The sequence below is a fragment of the Bufo bufo genome, chromosome 5 (genome assembly GCF_905171765.1).
Source record: "Bufo bufo chromosome 5, aBufBuf1.1, whole genome shotgun sequence".
Classification (NCBI taxonomy): domain Eukaryota; kingdom Metazoa; phylum Chordata; class Amphibia; order Anura; family Bufonidae; genus Bufo; species Bufo bufo.
This window is the reverse complement of record NC_053393.1, coordinates 43,209,709-43,231,544: the sequence shown is the minus strand read 5'-3', so window position 1 is coordinate 43,231,544 and position 21,836 is coordinate 43,209,709. Positions and strand designations below refer to the sequence as shown.

At 43.0% G+C, this 21,836-nt stretch overlaps 1 protein-coding gene across 1 annotated transcript in view; it reads left to right on the top strand.

Moving 5' to 3' along the window:
• FER1L6 (fer-1 like family member 6) overlaps window positions 1-21,836 on the top strand; it is a 240,040-nt gene that overhangs the window by 167,150 nt on the left and 51,054 nt on the right. The window contains exons 20-26 of the mRNA XM_040431685.1: window positions 1,780-1,904; window positions 2,492-2,626; window positions 4,379-4,528; window positions 6,321-6,431; window positions 7,170-7,331; window positions 8,171-8,360; window positions 11,309-11,625. Coding sequence (XP_040287619.1) covers window positions 1,780-1,904; window positions 2,492-2,626; window positions 4,379-4,528; window positions 6,321-6,431; window positions 7,170-7,331; window positions 8,171-8,360; window positions 11,309-11,625 — 1,190 coding nt within the window. The remainder of the gene's footprint in view (window positions 1-1,779; window positions 1,905-2,491; window positions 2,627-4,378; window positions 4,529-6,320; window positions 6,432-7,169; window positions 7,332-8,170; window positions 8,361-11,308; window positions 11,626-21,836) is intronic.

Genomic DNA, 21,836 nt, shown 5'->3' with positions numbered 1-21,836 from the left:
CCTCCACAGTGTCCGCCCCTTTAGCTGTGACCTCCACAGTGTCCGCCCCTTTAACAGTGACCTCCACAGTGCCCACCCCTTTAACAGTGACCTCCACAGTGCCCACCCTTTAAACAGTGACCTCGACAGCGCTTGTTCTTTTAACAGTGACCTCAACAGTGCTCGCCCCTTTAACATTGACCTCCACAGTGCCCGCCCCTTTAACAATGACCTTCACAGTGCCCGCCCCTTTAATAGTGCCTGCCCCTTTAACAGTGACCTTCACAGTGCCCACCCCTTTAACAGTGACCGCCCCTTTAGCATTGAACACCCCTTTAACAGTGACCTTCACAGTGACCACCCCTTTAACAGTGACCTTCACAGTGACCGCCCCTTTAACAGTGACTTTCACAGTGACCGCCCCTTTAACAGTGACTTTCACAGTGACCGCCCCTTTAACAGTGACTTTCACAGTGACCACCCCTTTAACAGTGACTTTCACAGTGACCGCCCCTTTAACAGTGACTTTCACAGTGACCGCCCCTTTAACAGTGACTTTCACAGTGACCACCCCTTTAAGAAGTATAGAAAAATGGCTGGGTTGTTATGGAAACCTGGAGTAAAACTGTGTTTATGGCAGTTGGGATTTGAAGAGAAAGACTTGCAGGCTTGTATTGGCTAAGGTGGGTAATTTTCTGGGAATATGTCAGGAACGGTACGTCCTAGAGAACTGAGACCCGGTCTAAAACCTTCCCGGACACCTGATGTACCTGTGTGCCAAATTTGGTGAAGATCGGTCCAGTCGTTTGGTCGCGCATAAAGAACAGGCAGACAGACAGAAACTCATTTTTATATATATAAGAGATTGATCTTTCCATCTTTCCACCGCAGTAGTGTGCACTATATTAAATAGTACTGTCAGACGGGCTTCATAATAAGCCCACCTTAGGGAGAGTTATGTGCCAGTTCACACAGGTAACTGTATTCTTTCTAACTGGTTTCTTCCTTACTTTAACCAGATCTGTAAAGGCTCCTACTTCACAGTTCATCATTTAATAATATTGAGTCCTCCACCTCTGAAATTATATATATAGTGTCGGGGGACATATAAATCAAATAGGTCAGCCGCTTGTCTTGCCCATCTCCATCAAGCTAGCATGCACATAAGGAGAAGAGAAACATGCATTTTAATGGGATAATCAGCTATGTTAAATATAATTCTTAAAAAAATGGGTTAACTGGTTTTAAAACCCATTTGATAGATTATTAGGACACACTAATGAGTTCAGGCTGAGCACCCATACCTATTAGTGAAAGAAAACAAATACTTTTGCTTGAAGGCCCAGCATATTCATGCATTGCAAGGACAGTTCATGGATTTCAATGGACATTGTGTAATACCTAATTTCACCTGTGGTGGTGCTGCTTAAAAACTGAACAGTTGCTGGCCGGTTTCTCCAAAGATTACAGTTGATCGATCAGGTCCCAGAAGCAGAACTCCTTGTAATTAGCATGAGGTTGGAGCATGGCCTGTGTCTACATTCCTCTCCATCCCTGTAAGGATGGCCAATAAAACCCCTTCATCTTAAAGAAACATTTTTACCCAGAACCAAAAAGTTGAAATGTATAGGTATAGATAAGTATAGTTAAGTCACTAAACATTCCTCACTCAAGACCACTTCCACTCATCACTTTTGATGGATTTTTTATATACTTGATCAACAACAAGACATTTTGTAAGTAAGGAGGAGATGCCCTTTCTTGTCTGAAGATTGTCAGCTTGTAAATTATATTTTTCAGCAAAGCACCTATTCCAGTTACGAGCCCACATGTACCAAGCTCGAGGGCTGATAGCTGCAGACAGCACTGGCCTTTCCGATCCATTTGCCAAAGTGACGTTTGTCTCGCATTGTCAAACAACAAAGGTAAGAAGCTTGTCTTGTCTGTCACACTGTGTGTTCTACTCGGCTTTTACTCCATCTTGACAAGTTTCTGGAAGGAACCCTTATAGTTTTGATGTTTTTGTTGCCATGAAGAAGATAATAGCTCCATGCTTGAACATGCTGTTGAACTTTTTACATTTAGAAGGTCACTCTCATGGAAACGCTAGTTAGATGCTCCACCATCAGTATCCAGTCCACAGTTTTAACTAAAGATCCTCCTGAATTACTATTTTATGGGACAAACTGTACAACAGACCTGTCAGAAGAGCAGAAGAGGTGGCAGGTCCTCTTTAGTGCCCCAGTCCTTGGTGCCCTCTGCTTTAGAAACCCATACATTGGTCTAGCACCTAAACCCTTGGTCTGAAGTGGTTTGATAGTCAAGCCCCAGTCCAATAATTTATAAACCATTCACTCCTGTCCAGTGGTTTGATAGCCCAGACATTGGTATCCAACGGTTTACTGCCCCAAACCTTGGTGTCCAGTGGCAATAAATGGCTGACTATGAAGAATGTAAATGACTGTAATGTGTTCCTCATTTCTTTGGCATTTCTTTTCTTTGCACTCCACAGATCATTCCACAGACTCTTTCACCAACTTGGAACCAGATGCTCCTGTTCAATGGCATAGCATTACATGGAGGGATCGAAGACATTGGAGAAGACCCTCCAAATATCGTCATAGAGCTTTACGATGATGATGCCTTGGTGAGAAATATAGGGCTTGTTCATTTGAGTATCTAATGCCAGCCACTAACAAAGATACAATTTAAAGTGGCGCTGACACCCAGGGTACCAGGGAAAATAATTGGGCATATATACCTCTGGAGCAGTGGTGCCACTACACATGGCTTTACATTACAACCTTTGGTGATGGTAAAGATACCACAGTTCCCTCATTACATAGGAGAAGGTAGAGAGGCTCTCCTGACTTTATGGTTGGGTAGAGCACTCAGTGGATAGGGGCAATCATCCTATCATGGGAAGGTAGCTGTGTCATATGAACTTGCCCTCCCAAAGCTACATAAGGGCTGCATGTGGTCTCCAGGCCATCTGCTGAAAATCACTGCACTACAGGATAGTGGTAAAGTCCATAGATTATAGTAGAGGGTCTTCCCACTTTGGTTGTCTCCTATAAAGGAAAACACGTGAGTATGGATTTTTGGCCCACTTACATCATTCTCCTGTAAGGATAAGCGACATTCGATACATCTGGCAGCTGCTTATCTCTGAAATGTACTTGCGTCTGATGTTATTAGGTAATAACTTGTATGACAACTATCGGGACGCATTATACAACTAAGGGGCAGTTGTAATTCAACATATAGTATTTTAATTAAGAATGTTGTATCGTTATACAGGGGATTCATATTTTTAACTTTCTTTAAAGGGTTCGTCCCATGAAAAATATTCTACAGTTTTCAAACCAGCACCTAGATCTGAATACTTTTGTAATTGCATGAAATTAAACATTTAGCATAGCCACTGAGTTATTCAATAAAATGTATCTGTATAGCGCCATCTGCTGTTTGTCCTTTTACAAATTTCTCTGTCCACCTGACTGAGGTGGACGCACATGCTTAGTTCCATCCTTTAATTGCCACCAGCTGCAGCAGACAAGATATGCCCCCTGAGCTGCCAGTCTGACATAAATCTAGCAGAGCAAGGAATGGAGGAGAGCTCTGGATCCATGTGAGGTACAGGGCTGTCACGGATGTAGTAGGGGAGAACACCTAAAGACAACAAGAAGGAAGGGGTAAGACACTAGGCCTCACCACTAGGGAAGGAAAAGGGTCACCACCTATAAAACCCTGCTCCTGGCCCTAACTCCTATCCGTATGGGCACCATTCGATGGTAGAGATACCCATACACAGGAACCTAGAAAACCCTGGTGACCCTCAGATGCCCTAAAGATAATGACAGGGCAGAGACCACCCGTTCCTTCTCTGGTGAAGGAACTAGCGTCTCACTGAGGCCTAGTAAACAACCGGGGGGGGGGGGGGGGATACAAAACACAACAAGCGGAACACTTAACTTCAGAGGATGATGGATGAACAGGACTTCAACACGAACCACACTCCAGCTCTTCCAAGACCAAATGAAGCTATCCCAAGCAAGGAGTGATGGGAAAAGTCAGACTAAATAGGGTGAGGTAGAGGTCACATGATCCACACCTGAACAGGAGGTATGGACATACCAGCAACACACAAAGTGAAACCAAAAGAGTCTGTCAGATCACTAATGCGTAGATAATCTTTCAGACCTTCTGAGACCTGTCACAGATGTGACAAGGGCTGGTTCTAGCTTTGTTAGAAGGCGATTATTATGTACTATATAATGCTTGTTTTGTATTTTTTATATTAAGCATGAGATAACCCCTTTAAGTTGCTATCCATTATTTTGATTGAGTAAATATGTAAACTGATCATATAAATGTCCACGTATCTGTCACCCTACAGGGTAAGCCTGAGTATATCGGTTCTACAGTGGCCACTCCAACAGCCATACTCTCTGACCAGACTTACAGCCCGACTAAACTGACCTATTACCCACTGTTCTGCGGGCACCTCTCTGGAGGAGATCTGCTGGCTGCATTCGAATTATTTCAGGTTGGTTATTACATTATAGTGGAATCATTAGGCAAGATATTCTCAAATTAACACAGTTTTGAGGCCCTAAAGTTGGGGGTCTTGCTTTCTAACCAGGTCTGGACCCCCTCTTTCCAAGGACCTCATAGCAGCATGGTCAATGTTATGTATGTCCTTTTTCTCTTCCAATCAGTGGATCAGACTGTATGTAGCATATTACAGGGAATGTAATGGGGCTGTCCACCTGGATTAAATTGTTTTTATGTGGAGCAGAATGGGTTCAAAAAGAAACATTAATCAGCTCACCAATTCCCCCTCGCCTATACTGTTCCAATGCTTACCGATTCCCTGAAGGTCTCTTCTTCCTAGTTCCTTTTCAACATGCAGGAAATGCCTGGAGATGCCAGCTAAGCCAATCACTAGCTGAGGCAGTGTCTCCTACTATTTCCAGTGGCAAAAAAAGTACATATCAAAAAGGTCATGCATGATGGTGCTAGGGGCTCTGGGATGATGGAGAGGTCAAGTTGGTCCACTGGTAACATGACAATTTTGTTCTGCTGATAGGTGGTGGTCTCAGAAATGCTAGCTCCACTGATTATACATTGATGACCTATCACCAGTTTGAGGCTCCCATCTCTGAGACCACCACTGATCCGCAGAAAGAAGGAGCAGCGGTGCTTGGTAGAGCACCAGATTCCATAGACTGCAGTACTGACACAGCAACACAAGTGACCATGCCATGTGTTCGATACTGGAGCTCTGTAGTGGTCACTTGAAGGGGCTGAGCTGCAGTACCAAGCACAATCACATGTATATGATGTCACTGTGTATGGTACTGTCATGAGGAGACAAAGGCGATGTACCAATGCCCCATCTATAGACAGACTTATCGACACATTGATGCTATAGATTGATGTACCAAAAGTTTGATGTTATCCCATAGACAGACTGGCAAAATCAGACACCTTCATTCTACCCTATGGATAGACCTACCGACATTTTGATCCTATCTTGTGGATAGACTTAGGGACACATTGATGCTATCCTATGGATAGACCTACAGACACAATGATGCTATGCTATGATTAGATGGAAAGTTAGGACACATTGATATTATCCTATAGATAGACCTACGGACACAATGATGCTAAATTGTAGATAGACCTAGAGACACAATGATGCTATCCTAAAGATATACTTACGGACACAATGATGCTATCCTATAGATATACTTACGGACACAATGATGCTATCCTGTGGATAGACCTAAAGACAATTTGATGCTATCATATAGACAGACCTAGGTACATATTGATGCTATCCTATAGACAGACCTAGGGACACATTGATGCTATCCTATGGATAGACCTACGGACACATTGATGCTATCCTATAGACAGACCTAAAGACACATTGATGCTATCCTATAGACAGAGCTAGGGACACATTGATGTTCTCCTATGGATAGACCTACGGACACATTGATTTTATCCTATGGATAGACCTAAGGACACATTGATGCTATCCTATAGACAGACCTAGGTACAAATTGATGCTATCCTATGGATAGACCTAAAGACACATTGATGCTATCCTATAGACAGAACTAGGGACACATTGATTTTATCCTATGGATAGACCTACAGACGCATTGATGGCATCCTGTGAATAGGCCATGAATGTAAATTTCTATAAAAACATGTTAAATTCACCATATGTATATGACGTTATAGACAATGTATGACAGTGTTGCACCCCTCAGTTATGTTCTTCTGACGTATCCCTGTATCTTGACCTGTACTTACCTCTTCAGATTCCTGAATCTGGTGCACAAAGTCTACCACCCATCGATGCCCCAGATCCCAGCCAAGTCTACTCTGTCCCGGCTGCTATCCGCCCTGTACTGAGTAAATACAGAATAGAGGTAAGAAATGCAGGCCAGATAATGGGAGATGAAATCTTAATAATTCAGTATGGTAGAGGCACTTACAGGCTTATGTCACTGTCAGAGACTTCCGATATGTGATAATGGGCTGAGCTCACAGCATTCTTATATTAACTGAAGGAAGAGCCGACTAAGGGATAGGAGATCTGGTAACTTCTGGAGCTGAGATACAGTACAACATACAGAACATCTATAGGTCACAGGCAAACCGGATAGGATTTCCTATAGAAAACCTCATATAAGTCCAAAACACAATTTAAGTCGCTGACTCTCTTAAAAGAACACTCCGTGCATAATTAATACACCGGCCCATATGTATTAATCTTGTAGGTGGCGTAAGCTTAGACCAGCTGTCTAAACCTGCACCAGATCTATCACAGGGCCTCAGCAGTGACCTGTCCCCAAGCAGCAAGTCACTGTTGGATGACATAACGTTTGGGGACTCGTCACCGCTGAGGTCAGCCATTGGCTGCAAAGGTGCATGTGATCCTGTCCATGCAGATGTTGACAGGTGGGGACCAGATGTTCAGTACAGAGAGCCCAGGAGCCGGAAGGGAAATGCTCAGAGAGAGAACCAACTGGGCGACTGGTTGACTAATATATAAGCCCAATTAATGTCAATATGGTCCCCTTGGGTAGCTGCTACACAGTTATGTCCTATCCCAAAAACAGTAGGCATAGGTCTACATCCCTCATCTTTACTGCCTATTTTCTTAGGTTCTCTTCTGGGGATTGCGAGAACTGAAGAAGGTGCAGTTATTGTCCGTAGATCGTCCTCAGGTGATGATTGAATGCGCAGGGAAAGGAGTGAAATCCAGCGTCATTCAAAGCTACAAGAGCAACCCCAATTTCGGTGTTATGGCGGACTGGTTTGAAGTGGTAAGCGACGTCTCATTTTACTGAGCCTAGAGATCTGTTAGTGGTTTTGCAGCTCAGCTATGAATACTGAATGAAATCATTAAAAAATGTTCTCATATGCATTATTTTCTATAATAACACTAAATATACAAAGAGTTGTAGGTACGCACCATTATTCAGGTGCACAGGGACCCTTTTGGCCCCTAGTGACACTGTCTTTCATTATAACAGGTAGACGCCAGTTACCGGTCTATTCTATTTTAAGAGGAGTTACAAAATGCACCATATTTACTAACAGCATGGGCAATTTTTTTGTTTCAAAATATTGGTGTACCGTATGCCAGTCATGGGGTCGTACTGTATAAGGACGCGAAAGGAGTTGCGTTGTTCCAAATGTATCAATCTGTAAGCGCTATTTTGGAAAATAATCGTGAAATTTGTGCCATTTTCACCACCTGAAATTATGTATTTTATGACAATATTGATTATTTTGTCTCATAGTATCTACTTCTGAAGAGGTTAATACATTGGGGGAGATTTACTAAGCATATTACACCCAAAAAATTCACCAAATGCATCTATTTTTGTATCTCTTTTTGACACTTTTTACTGCTACCGTGACAGTCTCAATAATGTCAAGAGAAAGGATCGCACTTAAAAGTTGTCGTAAAATGTGTCAAATGTGCACCATTTCCTTGTGTACGTAATTAATGCACTCAGGCCATGAGCTGGTGTAAGGAAGAGAACTATGCAAACTCCCAAACTCAGGAATCTTACGATCCAGTGGATAACGGTCCATTACACGTTCTTATGTGCATTATCTGGTAAGTCTCACAGCGATGTATATTGTACTGTCCTAGGAACTGCCAGAAAATGAAGTGCTGCACCCTCCTCTGAGTATCTGTGTGGTGGACTGGAGGGCGTTTGGCCGGAGCACATTAGTCGGGACCCACATGATCAACTGTTTGAAGCAGTTTTTATATAAACCTTCAGAAGTGGACACCCCTGCGCTACCTGAAGCTGAAAAAGAAACTGCTCCTCCAGAAAGTGGTAAGAAGCTCCTGTAGGTAGGGACATACGGGGTCGCACCAGCGCCTGGTACCCGGAGAGAAGGCCACTATCTGCTTTGCAACATATGAACATATGTAGATACCAGTATTATAATTGGTACATGGTAGGTAGGGCGCCTTATTACAAATTTTGCATTGGAGCTTCAATGCCTGTCGGTTCCAGATATTTCCACCAAAACCAGACTTTCCTGCTTTTGAGCAAAATTTCAAATGAGTGCTGTGTCTTCTGTCTTCTGCATAACATCGGTATAATAGTATAATAATAACTAGTCTCGTGGGATAAAGATTCAGTAACCATAAGCCCAACTTGTGGTGAGTAGAGGGACATATTTTGTCCTATGTAACCGGCCTTAGCCCTGTATCTAAAACATACACCATCATAATAAATCCAATCTATTTCCCATGTGCAGAAATACTGGAGGTAGCACCCACTACCTTACGTTCTTCCAGTTCCACCTCAAACAGCGTGGACCTTGTATGCTCCTTTGATTGGCTGACAGTGGACCAGGTATGGTGGAGACATGGAGTATGGGAAAGATGTCAGAAAATGGCAAAACTTCCATACTGACTTCATGGTGACTTACAGTATGTCATATTTATCAAACAGCGAAGACATTTTTGGAAGTTACTTAAGATAACTTGAATTCTGTCTGGCCTGTTAGCCATAAGAACTGTGTATATGGCTGTATCTTGAGTCTATGGCACTATCGAATCACATCCTGTTAAGTCAGAAAAGCATACTTAAAGGGGTTCTGAAGTTTGTTTAAACTGATGATCTATCCTCTGGATAGATCATCAGCATCTAATCGGCGGGGGTCCGACACCCGGGACCCCCGCCGATCAGCTGTTTGAGAAGTCAGCGGCGCTCCAGCAGCACCGCGGCCTTCTCACTGTTTACTGCAGGCCCAGTGACATCATGACTAGTATCAACTGGCCTGGGCGCAGCTAAGCGGCTAAACTCTGTTCACTTGAATGGAGCTTAGCCGCGCCCAGGCCAGTTGAAACTAGTCATGATGTCACTGGGCCTGCGGTAAACAGTGAGAAGGCCGCGGTGCTGCTGGAGCGCCGCTGACTTCTCAAACAGCTGATCGGCGGGGGTCCCGGGTGTCGGACCCCCGCCGATCAGATGCTGATGATCTATCCAGAGGATAGCTCATCTGTTTAAACAAACTGCAGAACCCCTTTAACAATTTTGGTTGGTAAATTTGGGGCACTTAATCATCATGTAGAGAAAGTGAATACAAGCCACTTACTAATGTATTGTGATCGTCCATATTGCCTCCTTTTGCTGGCTGGATTCATTTTTCCATCCCATTATACACTGCTTCTTTCCAGGGGTTACGACCACCTTGCAATCCAGCAGTGGTGGTCGGGCTTGCACACTATAGGAAAAAGTGCCAGCCTCTCTGTTGGCCGGGACTGTGGGAGTGCTCATAGGACGGGCTTTTTCCTATAGTGTGCAAGCACGACCACCGTTGATGGATTTCAGGGTGGTCGTAACCATGGAAATGAGCAGTGTATAATAAGATGGAAAAATGAATCCAGCCAGCAAAGGAGGCAATATGGACAATCACAATACATTAGTAAGTGCCTTGTATTAAAGGGCTTCTGTCACCCCACTAAACTCATTATTATTTTTTTTGTGTACTCATAATCCCTATCCTGCCATATTGCCATACATTATGTTATTAATAATTTTCGTTCATAAAACGTACTTTTATGATATGCTAATTACCTGTCTACCAGCAAGTAGGGCGTCTACTTGCTGGTAGCAGCCGCAGAAAACCGCCCCCTCCTCTTGTTGATTGACAGGGCCAAGCCGCGATCTCCTCCTCCGGCCGGCCCTGTCAGCATTTCAAAAATCGCGCGCCTGTGTTGATTCGGTGCAGGCGCTCTGAGATAAGGAGGCTCGTCTCCTCAGCACTCCCTCAGTGCGCCTGCGCCGATGACGTCTTCTCTTTCGGTGACATCATTGGCGCAGGCGCACTGAGGGAGTGCTGAGGAGGCGAGCCTCCTTATCTCAGATCGCCTGCGCCGAATCAATTTTTGAAATGCTGACAGGGAGGAGATCACGGCTGGCCCTGTCAATCAACAGGAGGAGGGGGCGGTTTTCTGTGGCTGCTACCAGCAAGTAGACGCCCTACTTGCTGGTAGACAGGTAATTAGCATATCATAAAAGTAAGTTTTTTGCTAAATCTACTGAACAAATATTATTAATAACATAATGTATGGCAATATGGCAGGATAGGGATTATAAGTACACAAAAAAAAAATATATGAGTTTAGTGGGGTGACAGAAGCCCTTTAACTTTCTCTACATAATAAATGCCACTTGCTTAAGTGAGACAACCCCTTTAAGCCCTGCCCCCAGACATGCCCCAACCCTGGCAGAGACTGCCCCTTATGGGTGGAGTTTACATAAGCCCTGCCTATTTTGGGGGCCAGTACAAGCCAATTAGCTCTGACATTTCCTGGCAATCCAAATTTGAGACTGTTTTGCAGCTATAGAAATGCTTACTGGCAAATGGAAGACAGATGTGGGTCCATAACCTGTAGATAACCCACAAAGCCCTGCTACACAGTGCACAATATGGAAAGCACTAAATGAAATGGATAGAAGAGAGCCATCTATTGTACGTCTTCAAGGGAGCAGGCCAAGAAAGCTCGAAGTGGTTTAGAACTTATTATAGAGGCAAACCATGGGGCTGCTACGAGGCCTTTGGAGAAAAGGTTCCCACCCTGCTTGCCCCCATACCCTTTGCAGGCAGGTAACAAGATCATATACAGGACTTCCCTCTTCAGAGGAACTGTGTTATTTAGAAAGTTCAATAACCATGCAGCATGCTTCTTAGCTTAACATTATCACGTGAAGGTTTTGTTATTTAGTATGTACAGTATATGTTTTATATCTACTTGATATGCTTATAGTTTCAGCTGCTCCACACTATGATTCTCCTAACCAACAAGAACCAGCAGAACCAGCAGATCATATCTATGTGGAGGTGGAAAAAACTGTTCCTCAAGAAACTTCATCAGGAGCATCGCCATCCCCATCCCCAGTTCCACCATCAGATCCTTCACCGGATCCAGCTGCAGCTTCCCTCCTTGATACAGATGCCCCACCCAAGGTGCCATCATCTCCTCCACCTGGGACTGTTGACAAGAGCTTAACACAAAATGGAGTTAAACCTAAGACCTCAACGGCAACGTTTAAATCTCCTTTGAAGAAGGACACTAAACAGAAGGTGATGTGAACTTCTTGTGCTGAATTTCTCTGGCTGGTTATGATTATGGGATGGTCGTATAACTTTCACGTATGTAGATTTCTGTAGATGTATGTGAGCCTAAATATAGCACATTTAACACATTAAGAAAAAGTTGTCATGAACATCAAACAGCAATTATAGTAATTCTTAAATTGCAAGGAAAACATAACATGATTTACTCAATAGTTTATTTTTTATTTTTATTCTGATTGCCCTCCTCATCATGCCTCAGAACAGAGCACAAACCAGCTCAGAGTACAACCACTATGAGCAAAAATATTATTACTGCAATACTGCCTCTATGTACAAAATTACAACTATAATACTGGCTCTTATGTACAAGAGTATAATTACTATAATACTGCCTCCTATGTACAAGAATATAACTACTATATTACTGCCTCCTATGTACAAGAATATAACTACTATAATACTGCTCCTATGTACAAGAATATAACTACTATAATACTGCTCCTATGTACAAGAATATAACTACTATAATACTGCTCCTATTTACAAGAATATAACTACTATAATACTGCTCCTATGTACAAGAGTATAATTACTGTAATATTGCCTCCTATGTACATGAATATAACTACTATAATACTGCCTCCTATGTACAAGAATATAACTACTATACTACTGCTCCTATGTACAAGAATATAACTACTATAATACTGCTCCTATGTACAAGAATATAACTACTATAATACTGCTCCTATGTACAAGAATATAACTACTATAATACTGCTCCTATGTACAAGAATATAACTACTATAATACTGCTCCTATGTACAAGAATATAACTACTATAATACTGCCCCCTATGTACAAGAATATAACTACTATAATACTGCCCCCTATGTACAAGAATATAACTACTATAATACTGCTCCTATGTACAAGAATATAACTACTATAATACTGCTCCTATTTACAAGAATATAACTACTATAATACTGCTCCTATTTGCAAGAATATAACCACTATAATACTGCTCCTATGTACAAGAATATAACTACTATAATACTGCTCCTATGTACAGGAATATAACTACTATAATACTGCTCCTATGGACAAGAATATAACTACTATAATACTGCTCCTATGTACAAGAATATAACTACTATAATACTGCCTCCTATGTACAAGAATATAACTACTATAATACTGCCCCTATGTACAAGAATATAACTACTATAATACTGCTCCTTCTATACAGGAATATAACAACTATAATACTGCTCCTATGTACAAGAATATAACTACTATAATACTGCCCCTATGTACAAGAATATAACTACTATAATACTGCTCCTATGTACAAGAATATAACTACTATAATTCTGCTCCTATGTACAAGAATATAACTACTATAATACTGCTCCTATGTACAGGAATATAACTACTATAATACTGCCTCCTATGTACAAGAATATAACTACTATAATACTGTCTCCTATGTACAAGAATATAACTACTCTAATACTGCCCCTATGTACAAGAATATAGCTACTATAATACTGCTCCTATGTACAAGAATATAACTACTATAATACTGCTCCTATGTACAAGAATATAGCTACTATAATACTGCTCCTATGTACAAGAATATAACTACTATAATACTGCTCCTATGTACAAGAATATAACTACTCTAATACTGCTCCTATGTACAAGAATATAACTACTATAATACTGCTCCTATGTACAAGAATATAACTACTATAATACTGCCTCATATGTACAAGAATATAACTACTATAATACTGCCCCTATGTACAAGAATATAACTACTATAATACTGCTCCTATGTACAGGAATATAACTACTATAATACAGGGAGTGCAGAATTATTAGGCAAGTTGTATTTTTGAGGATTAATTTTATTATTGAACAACAACCATGTTCTCAATTAACCCAAAAAACTCATTAATATCAAAGCTGAATATTTTTGGAAGTAGTTTTTTGTTTGTTTTTAGTTTTAGCTATTTTAGGGGGATATCTGTGTGTGCAGGTGACTATTACTGTGCATAATTATTAGGCAACTTAACAAAAAACAAATATATACCCATTTCAATTATTTATTTTTACCAGTGAAACCAATATAACATCTCAACATTCACAAATATACATTTCTGACATACAAAAACAAATCAGTGACCAATATAGCCACCTTTCTTTGCAAGGACACTCAAAAGCCTGCCATCCATGGATTCTGTCAGTGTTTTGATCTGTTCACCATCAACATTGCGTGCAGCAGCAACCACAGCCTCCCAGACACTGTTCAGAGAGGTGTACTGTTTTCCCTCCTTGTAAATCTCACATTTGATGATGGACCACAGGTTCTCAATGGGGTTCAGATCAGGTGAACAAGGAGGCCATGTCATTAGATTTTCTTCTTTTATACCCTTTCTTGCCAGCCATGCTGTGGAGTACTTGGACGCGTGTGATGGAGCATTGTCCTGCATGAAAATCATGTTTTTCTTGAAGGATGCAGACTTCTTCCTGTACCACTGCTTGAAGAAGGTGTCTTCCAGAAACTGGCAGTAGGACTGGGAGTTGAGCTTGACTCCATCCTCAACCCGAAAAGGCCCCACAAGCTCATCTTTGATGATACCAGCCCAAACCAGTACTCCACCTCCACCTTGCTGGCGTCTGAGTCGGACTGGAGCTCTCTGCCCTTTACCAATCCAGCCACGGGCCCATCCATCTGGCCCATCAAGACTCACTCTCATTTCATCAGTCCATAAAACCTTAGAAAAATCAGTCTTGAGATATTTCTTGGCCCAGTCTTGAAGTTTCAGCTTGTGTGTCTTGTTCAGTGGTGGTCGTCTTTCAGCCTTTCTTACCTTGGCCATGTCTCTGAGTATTGCACACCTTGTGCTTTTGGGCACTCCAGTGATGTTGCAGCTCTGAAATATGGCCAAACTGGTGGCAAGTGGCATCTTGGCAGCTGCACGCTTGACTTTTCTCAGTTCATGGGCAGTTATTTTGCGCCTTGGTTTTTCCACACGCTTCTTGCGACCCTGTTGACTATTTTGAATGAAACGCTTGATTGTTCGATGATCACGCTTCAGAAGCTTTGCAATTTTAAGAGTGCTGCATCCCTCTGCAAGATATCTCACTATTTTTGACTTTTCTGAGCCTGTCAAGTCCTTCTTTTGACCCATTTTGCCAAAGGAAAGGAAGTTGCCTAATAATTATGCACACCTGATATAGGGTGTTGATGTCATTAGACCACACCCCTTCTCATTACAGAGATGCACATCACCTAATATGCTTAATTGGTAGTAGGCTTTCGAGCCTATACAGCTTGGAGTAAGACAACATGCATAAAGAGGATGATGTGGTCAAAATACTCATTTGCCTAATAATTCTGCACGCAGTGTACTGCTCCTATGTACAAGAATATAACTACTATAATACTGCTCCTATGTACAAGAATATAACTACTATAATACTGCTCCTATGTACAAGAATATAACTACTATAATACTGCCTCCTATGTACAAGAATATAACTACTATAATACTGCCTCCTATGTACAAGAATATAACTACTATAATACTGCTCCTATGTACAAGAATATAACTACTATAATACTGCCTCCTATGTACAAGAATATAACTACTATAATACTGCCCCTATGTACAAGAATATAACTACTATAATACTGCTCCTTCTATACAGGAATATAACAACTATAATACTGCTCCTATGTACAAGAATATAACTACTATAATACTGCCCCTATGTACAAGAATATAACTACTATAATACTGCTCCTATGTACAAGAATATAACTACTATAATACTGCTCCTATGTACAAGAATATAACTACTATAATACTGCTCCTATGTACAAGAATATAACTACTATAATACTGCCCCCTATGTACAAGAATATAACTACTATAATACTGCCCCCTATGTACAAGAATATAACTACTATAATACTGCTCCTATGTACAAGAATATAACTACTGTAATACTGCTCCTATTTACAAGAATATAACTACTATAATACTGCTCCTATTTGCAAGAATATAACCACTATAATACTGCTCCTATGTACAAGAATATAACTACTATAATACTGCTCCTATGTACAGGAATATAACTACTATAATACTGCTCCTATGGACAAGAATATAACTACTATAATACTGCTCCTATGTACAAGAATATAACTACTATAATACTGCCTCCTATGTACAAGAATATAACTACTATAATACTGCCCCTATGTACAAGAATATAACTACTATAATACTGCTCCTTCTATACAGGAATATAACAACTATAATACTGCTCCTATGTACAAGAATATAACTACTATAATACTGCCCCTATGTACAAGAATATAACTACTATAATACTGCTCCTATGTACAAGAATATAACTACTATAATACTGCTCCTATGTACAAGAATATAACTACTATAATACTGCTCCTATGTACAGGAATATAACTACTATAATACTGCCTCCTATGTACAAGAATATAACTACTATAATACTGCTCCTATGTACAAGAATATAACTACTATAATACTGCCTCCTATGTACAAGAATATAACTACTATAATACTGCCCCTATGTACAAGAATATAACTACTATAATACTGCTCCTTCTATACAGGAATATAACAACTATAATACTGCTCCTATGTACAAGAATATAACTACTATAATACTGCCCCTATGTACAAGAATATAACTACTATAATACTGCTCCTATGTACAAGAATATAACTACTATAATTCTGCTCCTATGTACAAGAATATAACTACTATAATACTGCTCCTATGTACAGGAATATAACTACTATAATACTGCCTCCTATGTACAAGAATATAACTACTATAATACTGTCTCCTATGTACAAGAATATAACTACTCTAATACTGCCCCTATGTACAAGAATATAACTGCTATAATACTGCTCCTATGTACAAGAATATAACTACTATAATACTGCTCCTATGTACAAGAATATAGCTACTATAATACTGCTCCTATGTACAAGAATATAACTACTATAATACTGCTCCTATGTACAAGAATATAACTACTCTAATACTTCCCCTATGTACAAGAATATAGCTACTATAATACTGCTCCTATGTACAAGAATATAACTACTATAATACTGCTCCTATGTACAAGAATATAACTACTATAATACTGCTCCTATGTACAAGAATATAACTACTATAGGGGGGCGGAGCCTGACCTTGGAGCTGAATGGTTGCTTGTTCCTGAGCTCCTCTCCCTGGCAGCTATTATAGCCCCTTTTATTAGCTATTTACTCTGTGCCAATGGGGAAACCAGGCAAGGATCGACACTCTGAGACTCCAGAGCCGACAGGGGCCCGTTCCAGGCAACCGGAGATGGATAAATACCTCAAGAAACAGTCCAGGACTCCTGCTGCTGAAACAACCAGGAGGGCGCGGCAGCTCTCAGAAGCAGAGGAAGGTTCAGAGGCAGGAAGCACTTCTGATGTACCAGATTGCAGACCACTGCGAAATAGCTCCTCACTTTCCAAAGCAGATCTCAGGGACATTCTGGAATCTGCTCTTGCACCTCTTAAAAAGTACTTGGAGGAGATAAAAGGAGACCTGCGGCAGATTGGGAATCATGTGGAGTCCCTGGAGCTAGCACAGGAAGCCATCCTGGTGCATGAGGGTAAGACCCGTGCAGCCCTGCAAACCCACAGAGACTTGCTAAACGACGCGCTGATGCGCATAGAGGATCAGAAGAACCGGAGCCGGCGGCGAAATATTCGCATCCGCGGCCTACCCGAAAATATTGCGATTGACGCGCTTCATTCAGTCGCATGCGAAATTTTCTCCTCCCTGCTGGGAGCTGAGAGAGCAGCTCCGATTGTGATCGAGCGCATCCACAGGGCCTTAAGGCCCAAGCCAAAACCTGGTGAGCCGCCGCGGGATGTTGTTTGCGGCATATTAAGCTACGTGGACACTGCTGCACTGCTCAAGGCGGGAAGGGAGGCCGACCGCATCATGTATGGTGAGACCCCAGTCCTATTCTTTCAGGATCTGGCCCCCTCCACCTTAGCCAAGAGGCGCATCGTGAAGCCGCTCCTAGAGGCCCTTAAAGCCACAGCTACGCCATTCCGATGGCTCTATCCCTTCGGTCTGGCCATCTTGAAAAACGGGAGGCAGTATACGGTGCGGACCCCGGGTGACCTGAAAGCTATTTGGGGCCCTCTTGGGATTGAACCCATCACAGTTCCCTCGTGAATGCCGGCTGATCAAGGGGATCCCCTGCCTACCCCTCCGGGTATAGATTCGTGGCAGCAAGTTTCACCTTCCAGAGCTGGGAAACAAGGAAAAGGCCGGTCGCAAGCACCTGTTACCTGACTCTGTTCCGGGAGGCGCTGAAGGCGCTTTTGTTCACTCTTCACTGAGTTCAATGTTCTGTGACTTTGCTGGGTCCCAGGACGTAGGAACTCTGTCTGGCTCTGTCTGAGCTGAATTTTCATCGTTTGTCCATTGGTTTTGGACTTATTTTAGGTCTTGGCCCACTGCCCATTCTCATGGGTTTTGGGCCTGACCCTATGCTTTACTACCTTGCCTGCATGAGATGCGGGTTACGAGCTGTGCATTAGAGCACTGAATGCACTGTTAGTTATGCGGGGGTTATATGTCTGCACTGTTGCCAGTTATGTTACTGATTAATTCCTCTCCCTCACCCCCTTCCTTTCCACCCCCGGTGGCCCCACAGGAGCCCCCCTCTGATAGATCCCGGCTGTCCGCCGCTATGAAAAAGGATCTCCATTGTGTCAGATGCTGGGTGGGGTCACGCGCTCCCTGTCCATGGGGAGACATTCTTTGTTATTTGGGTTGTGTTACTGTCTCATTTGTTATGTCTTTTATTTTTCTTTTGACTTTCCCTTTGTCCTCCTTCCTCCCTTTCTTCTCCGTGGCTTTCCAGACTGGATGTCCTCTTGCTCTGGGCCGACAGGCCTCCTCTGTCTTCACTATGGCCTCTGTTGTAGTTGCCTCACTGAATGCCAAGGGTCTGAACGAGCCATGTAAGCGGTCTCAGGTGCTCTCCTTGTTACTGAAAGATGAGGCCTCCATTGTATTCCTCCAAGAAACTCATTTTAAATCAGGGAAGATCCCGAAATTGTCCCAAAACGCATTCCCACAATGGTTCCATAGCTCTTTTGCCTCGGCTAGCAGGGGTGTCAGCGTGGCCGTCCACAAGCGCCTACCCTTCAAACACTCCGCTGGTCGCTTCTTATTCGTTAAGGGGCACATCGCTGACGCGCCTGTTACCCTGGCTAATTTATATGCCCCCAATAGGGGTCAGATCCCCTGGCTCGTTCGGACTCTTGAGCAATTACAGGCTTTTAGTGAGGGCATGCTTATACTAGGTGGTGACTTTAATGTGACTATGGAGCCTGGCCTTGACTCGTCCTCCCAGAGGTCTGAGTTGTCCCACAAACTTCTGCGACGTCTGAAGACTGCGCTGAAGAAGTTGCGGGTTATTGATGTGTGGCGCACTATGCATCCCTCTGGTAGGGATTACACGTTTTATTCAAACGCTAAAAAATCCTTCCATAGGTTGGACTACTATTTCTCAGGTGGTAGACACGAGGATTGGGAACATTACGCTTTCTGATCACGCCCCAGTATTTCTCCGAGTGTCTATGACAGCTCTTCCTAAACGAGAGAGAATATGGCGTCTTAATGACACATTGATCTCCGACCCTACCAATGCAGCTAGAATCTCCCGAATTATGTCTGAATTCTTCTCTCTTAATGCGGCGGGCGACCCCCCTCCCTCTCCCTCCATCTTGTGGGAGACTCATAAGGCGGTGGTTAGAGGAGAATTAATTTCCCTGGGCTCGCATGTTAAAAAGTTGCGCTCCAGGGCTGTAGACGACCTGTTGTCCCGCATAGCGAGTCTTGAACTGACCCATAAGCAAACCCAGGCTCAGGCTGTGGCTGCTGAATTAGCGGAGGCCAGGACGGGACTGAAAAACTTGCTCAACGCCAAATCAGCGAAACTTATATTCCGCTCCAGGTTTAAAGCTTATGCTCATGGGAACAAAGGGAATAAACTGATGTCTGCCATGGCTAAGCAACGCCACGCGGATTCATTTATCCCTGCTATTTTAGATGCGAAAGGCAATAAGCACAAGTCGACTCACGATATAGCAAAAGCGTTTAGTGCTTTTTATGTGGATCTATATAACCTCCCCACTCCAGACCGTTCTGGTTCAGCCTCTATTGAGCAAGCCACAGATGAGTTCCTGTCCACTCTGAAGCTGCCCTCTGTTAGTCCCCTACAAGCTTCCCAACTAGTCGCCCCTGTATCAAGAGAGGAAATTGGCAAGGTCCTTTCCTCCATTCCTTCAGGTAAAAGTCCTGGCCCGGATGGACTCCCTATATCGTATTACAAGACCTTCAAAGACGTTTTGACTCCTCATTTTCAGGCACTCTGTAATTTCCTCCTGTCTGGAGGCTCTCTACCCCCCCCAAACGTTAGAGGCCCACATAACTATAATCCATAAAGAAAACAAAGACCCCCTCCACTGTGGCAGTTATCGCCCGATTTCACTGCAAAATGCGGATGTCAAGTGGTGGGCCAAGATTCTGGCGCAGCGAATACAGCTGATCCTGCCGGATCTTATTGATAGCGAGCAAGTGGGGTTTGTGCGTGGCAGACAGGGCTGTGAAAACACGATACGTTTGCTCCATCTTATGGATTGGGCTAGAAGCTCCTCTACGCCTCTGGCTTTGCTGAGCACGGACGCGGAGAAGGCCTTCGACAGGGTCGGTTGGCATTATATGTCGCGGGCCCTGTCGAGGTTTGGTTTCCCAGATTCGTTTATATCTGCGATCTTCACTCTGTACTCAGCCCCGTCTGCCAAACTCAAAATAAATGGTACGCTTTCTCCCTCCTTTTCCATATCCAATGGGACGAGGCAGGGGTGCCCCCTCTCCCCATCTCTGTTTGTCATAGTGATGGAGACTTTGCTGTGTAAGATCCGGCAGGATCCTGCGGTTAGGGGCTTGACCATTGATTCTCGGACCCACTTGACAGCCGCATTTGCAGATGACCTACTTATCATGACCTCCAATCCCGAAACATCCTTCCCTAGGCTTTTGTCTCTTTTTGAGGAGTTTGGCTATGTGTCAAACTTTAAAATCAACTATAGCAAGTCAATGGCCCTAAACGTTACTTGTCCAGAATCGGTTAAAGAGGCCCTTCAGATTACTACCCCCTTTCACTGGGCTACAAAAGACATAGTATTTTTGGGAGTGCACGTCCCGGCTCAGGCGAAGGACTTATTTGCTCTGAATTATGCCCCCTTATTGTCCTCAGTTAGGAAGCAGCTGCACTCTATTAAACTGCCGTTTATTTCCTGGTGTGGCAAGAGGAACTACCTCAAGACCTTTATAGCTCCTAAATTTTTGTACCTTCTGCAGGTGTTGCCTATCTGGCTGCCGCACTCATTTTTTGTAGACATCCGCAGAGTTTTCTCCCTCTTTTTGTGAGGAAGTAAACCCTCCAGAATTGCTTATTCGGTGCTGACCAGAGAGAGGAGGTTTGGCGGCTTTGGTCTGCCCGACATACGTTCCTACTATGTGGCCTTTCAACTATTTAGAGGTCTATCCCTCCTCAATAGCACTTATAGTGCTCCATATGTGTGTCTTGAGCGCTCTCTGCTCTCCACTAGAATGAAGCGGATTCTCTGGGGGCTGTCCCCTTGTTCTCCGGGTAGTTCCTCTTTGCCACTCCTATGGAAGGGTATGTTTGTTGAGTGGGCCAAGCAGTTTAAGGATAGAACACTTGAGTTTCCCATACCGGGTACTCAGCTTTCCTCTTTACAGTTTTATGTCCATCCGGAAGCCGAGAAGCCCTCAGGTATCTGGCCTCTTTTGGCTGAGATCCCTTTAAGTGAGATTAGGTCCCCGGATGGGTCCCTGGATTGGTCCACGGTCTTGAATGACCCTAAAGTCAAAAAAGCTTCCTTCCTACAGAGTTTTGCCCTGCAGAAGGAAATTAAGATGATTAAGCTACCACCCCCCACCACCTCTGGAACCCCCTCTTGGCTGTCTAAGAAACTATCAGATGCCCGTAGGATCCCTAAACCGCTGTCTACCATATATAAGGAGTTACTCTCAGCCTCCCCTCCTGAGCTACA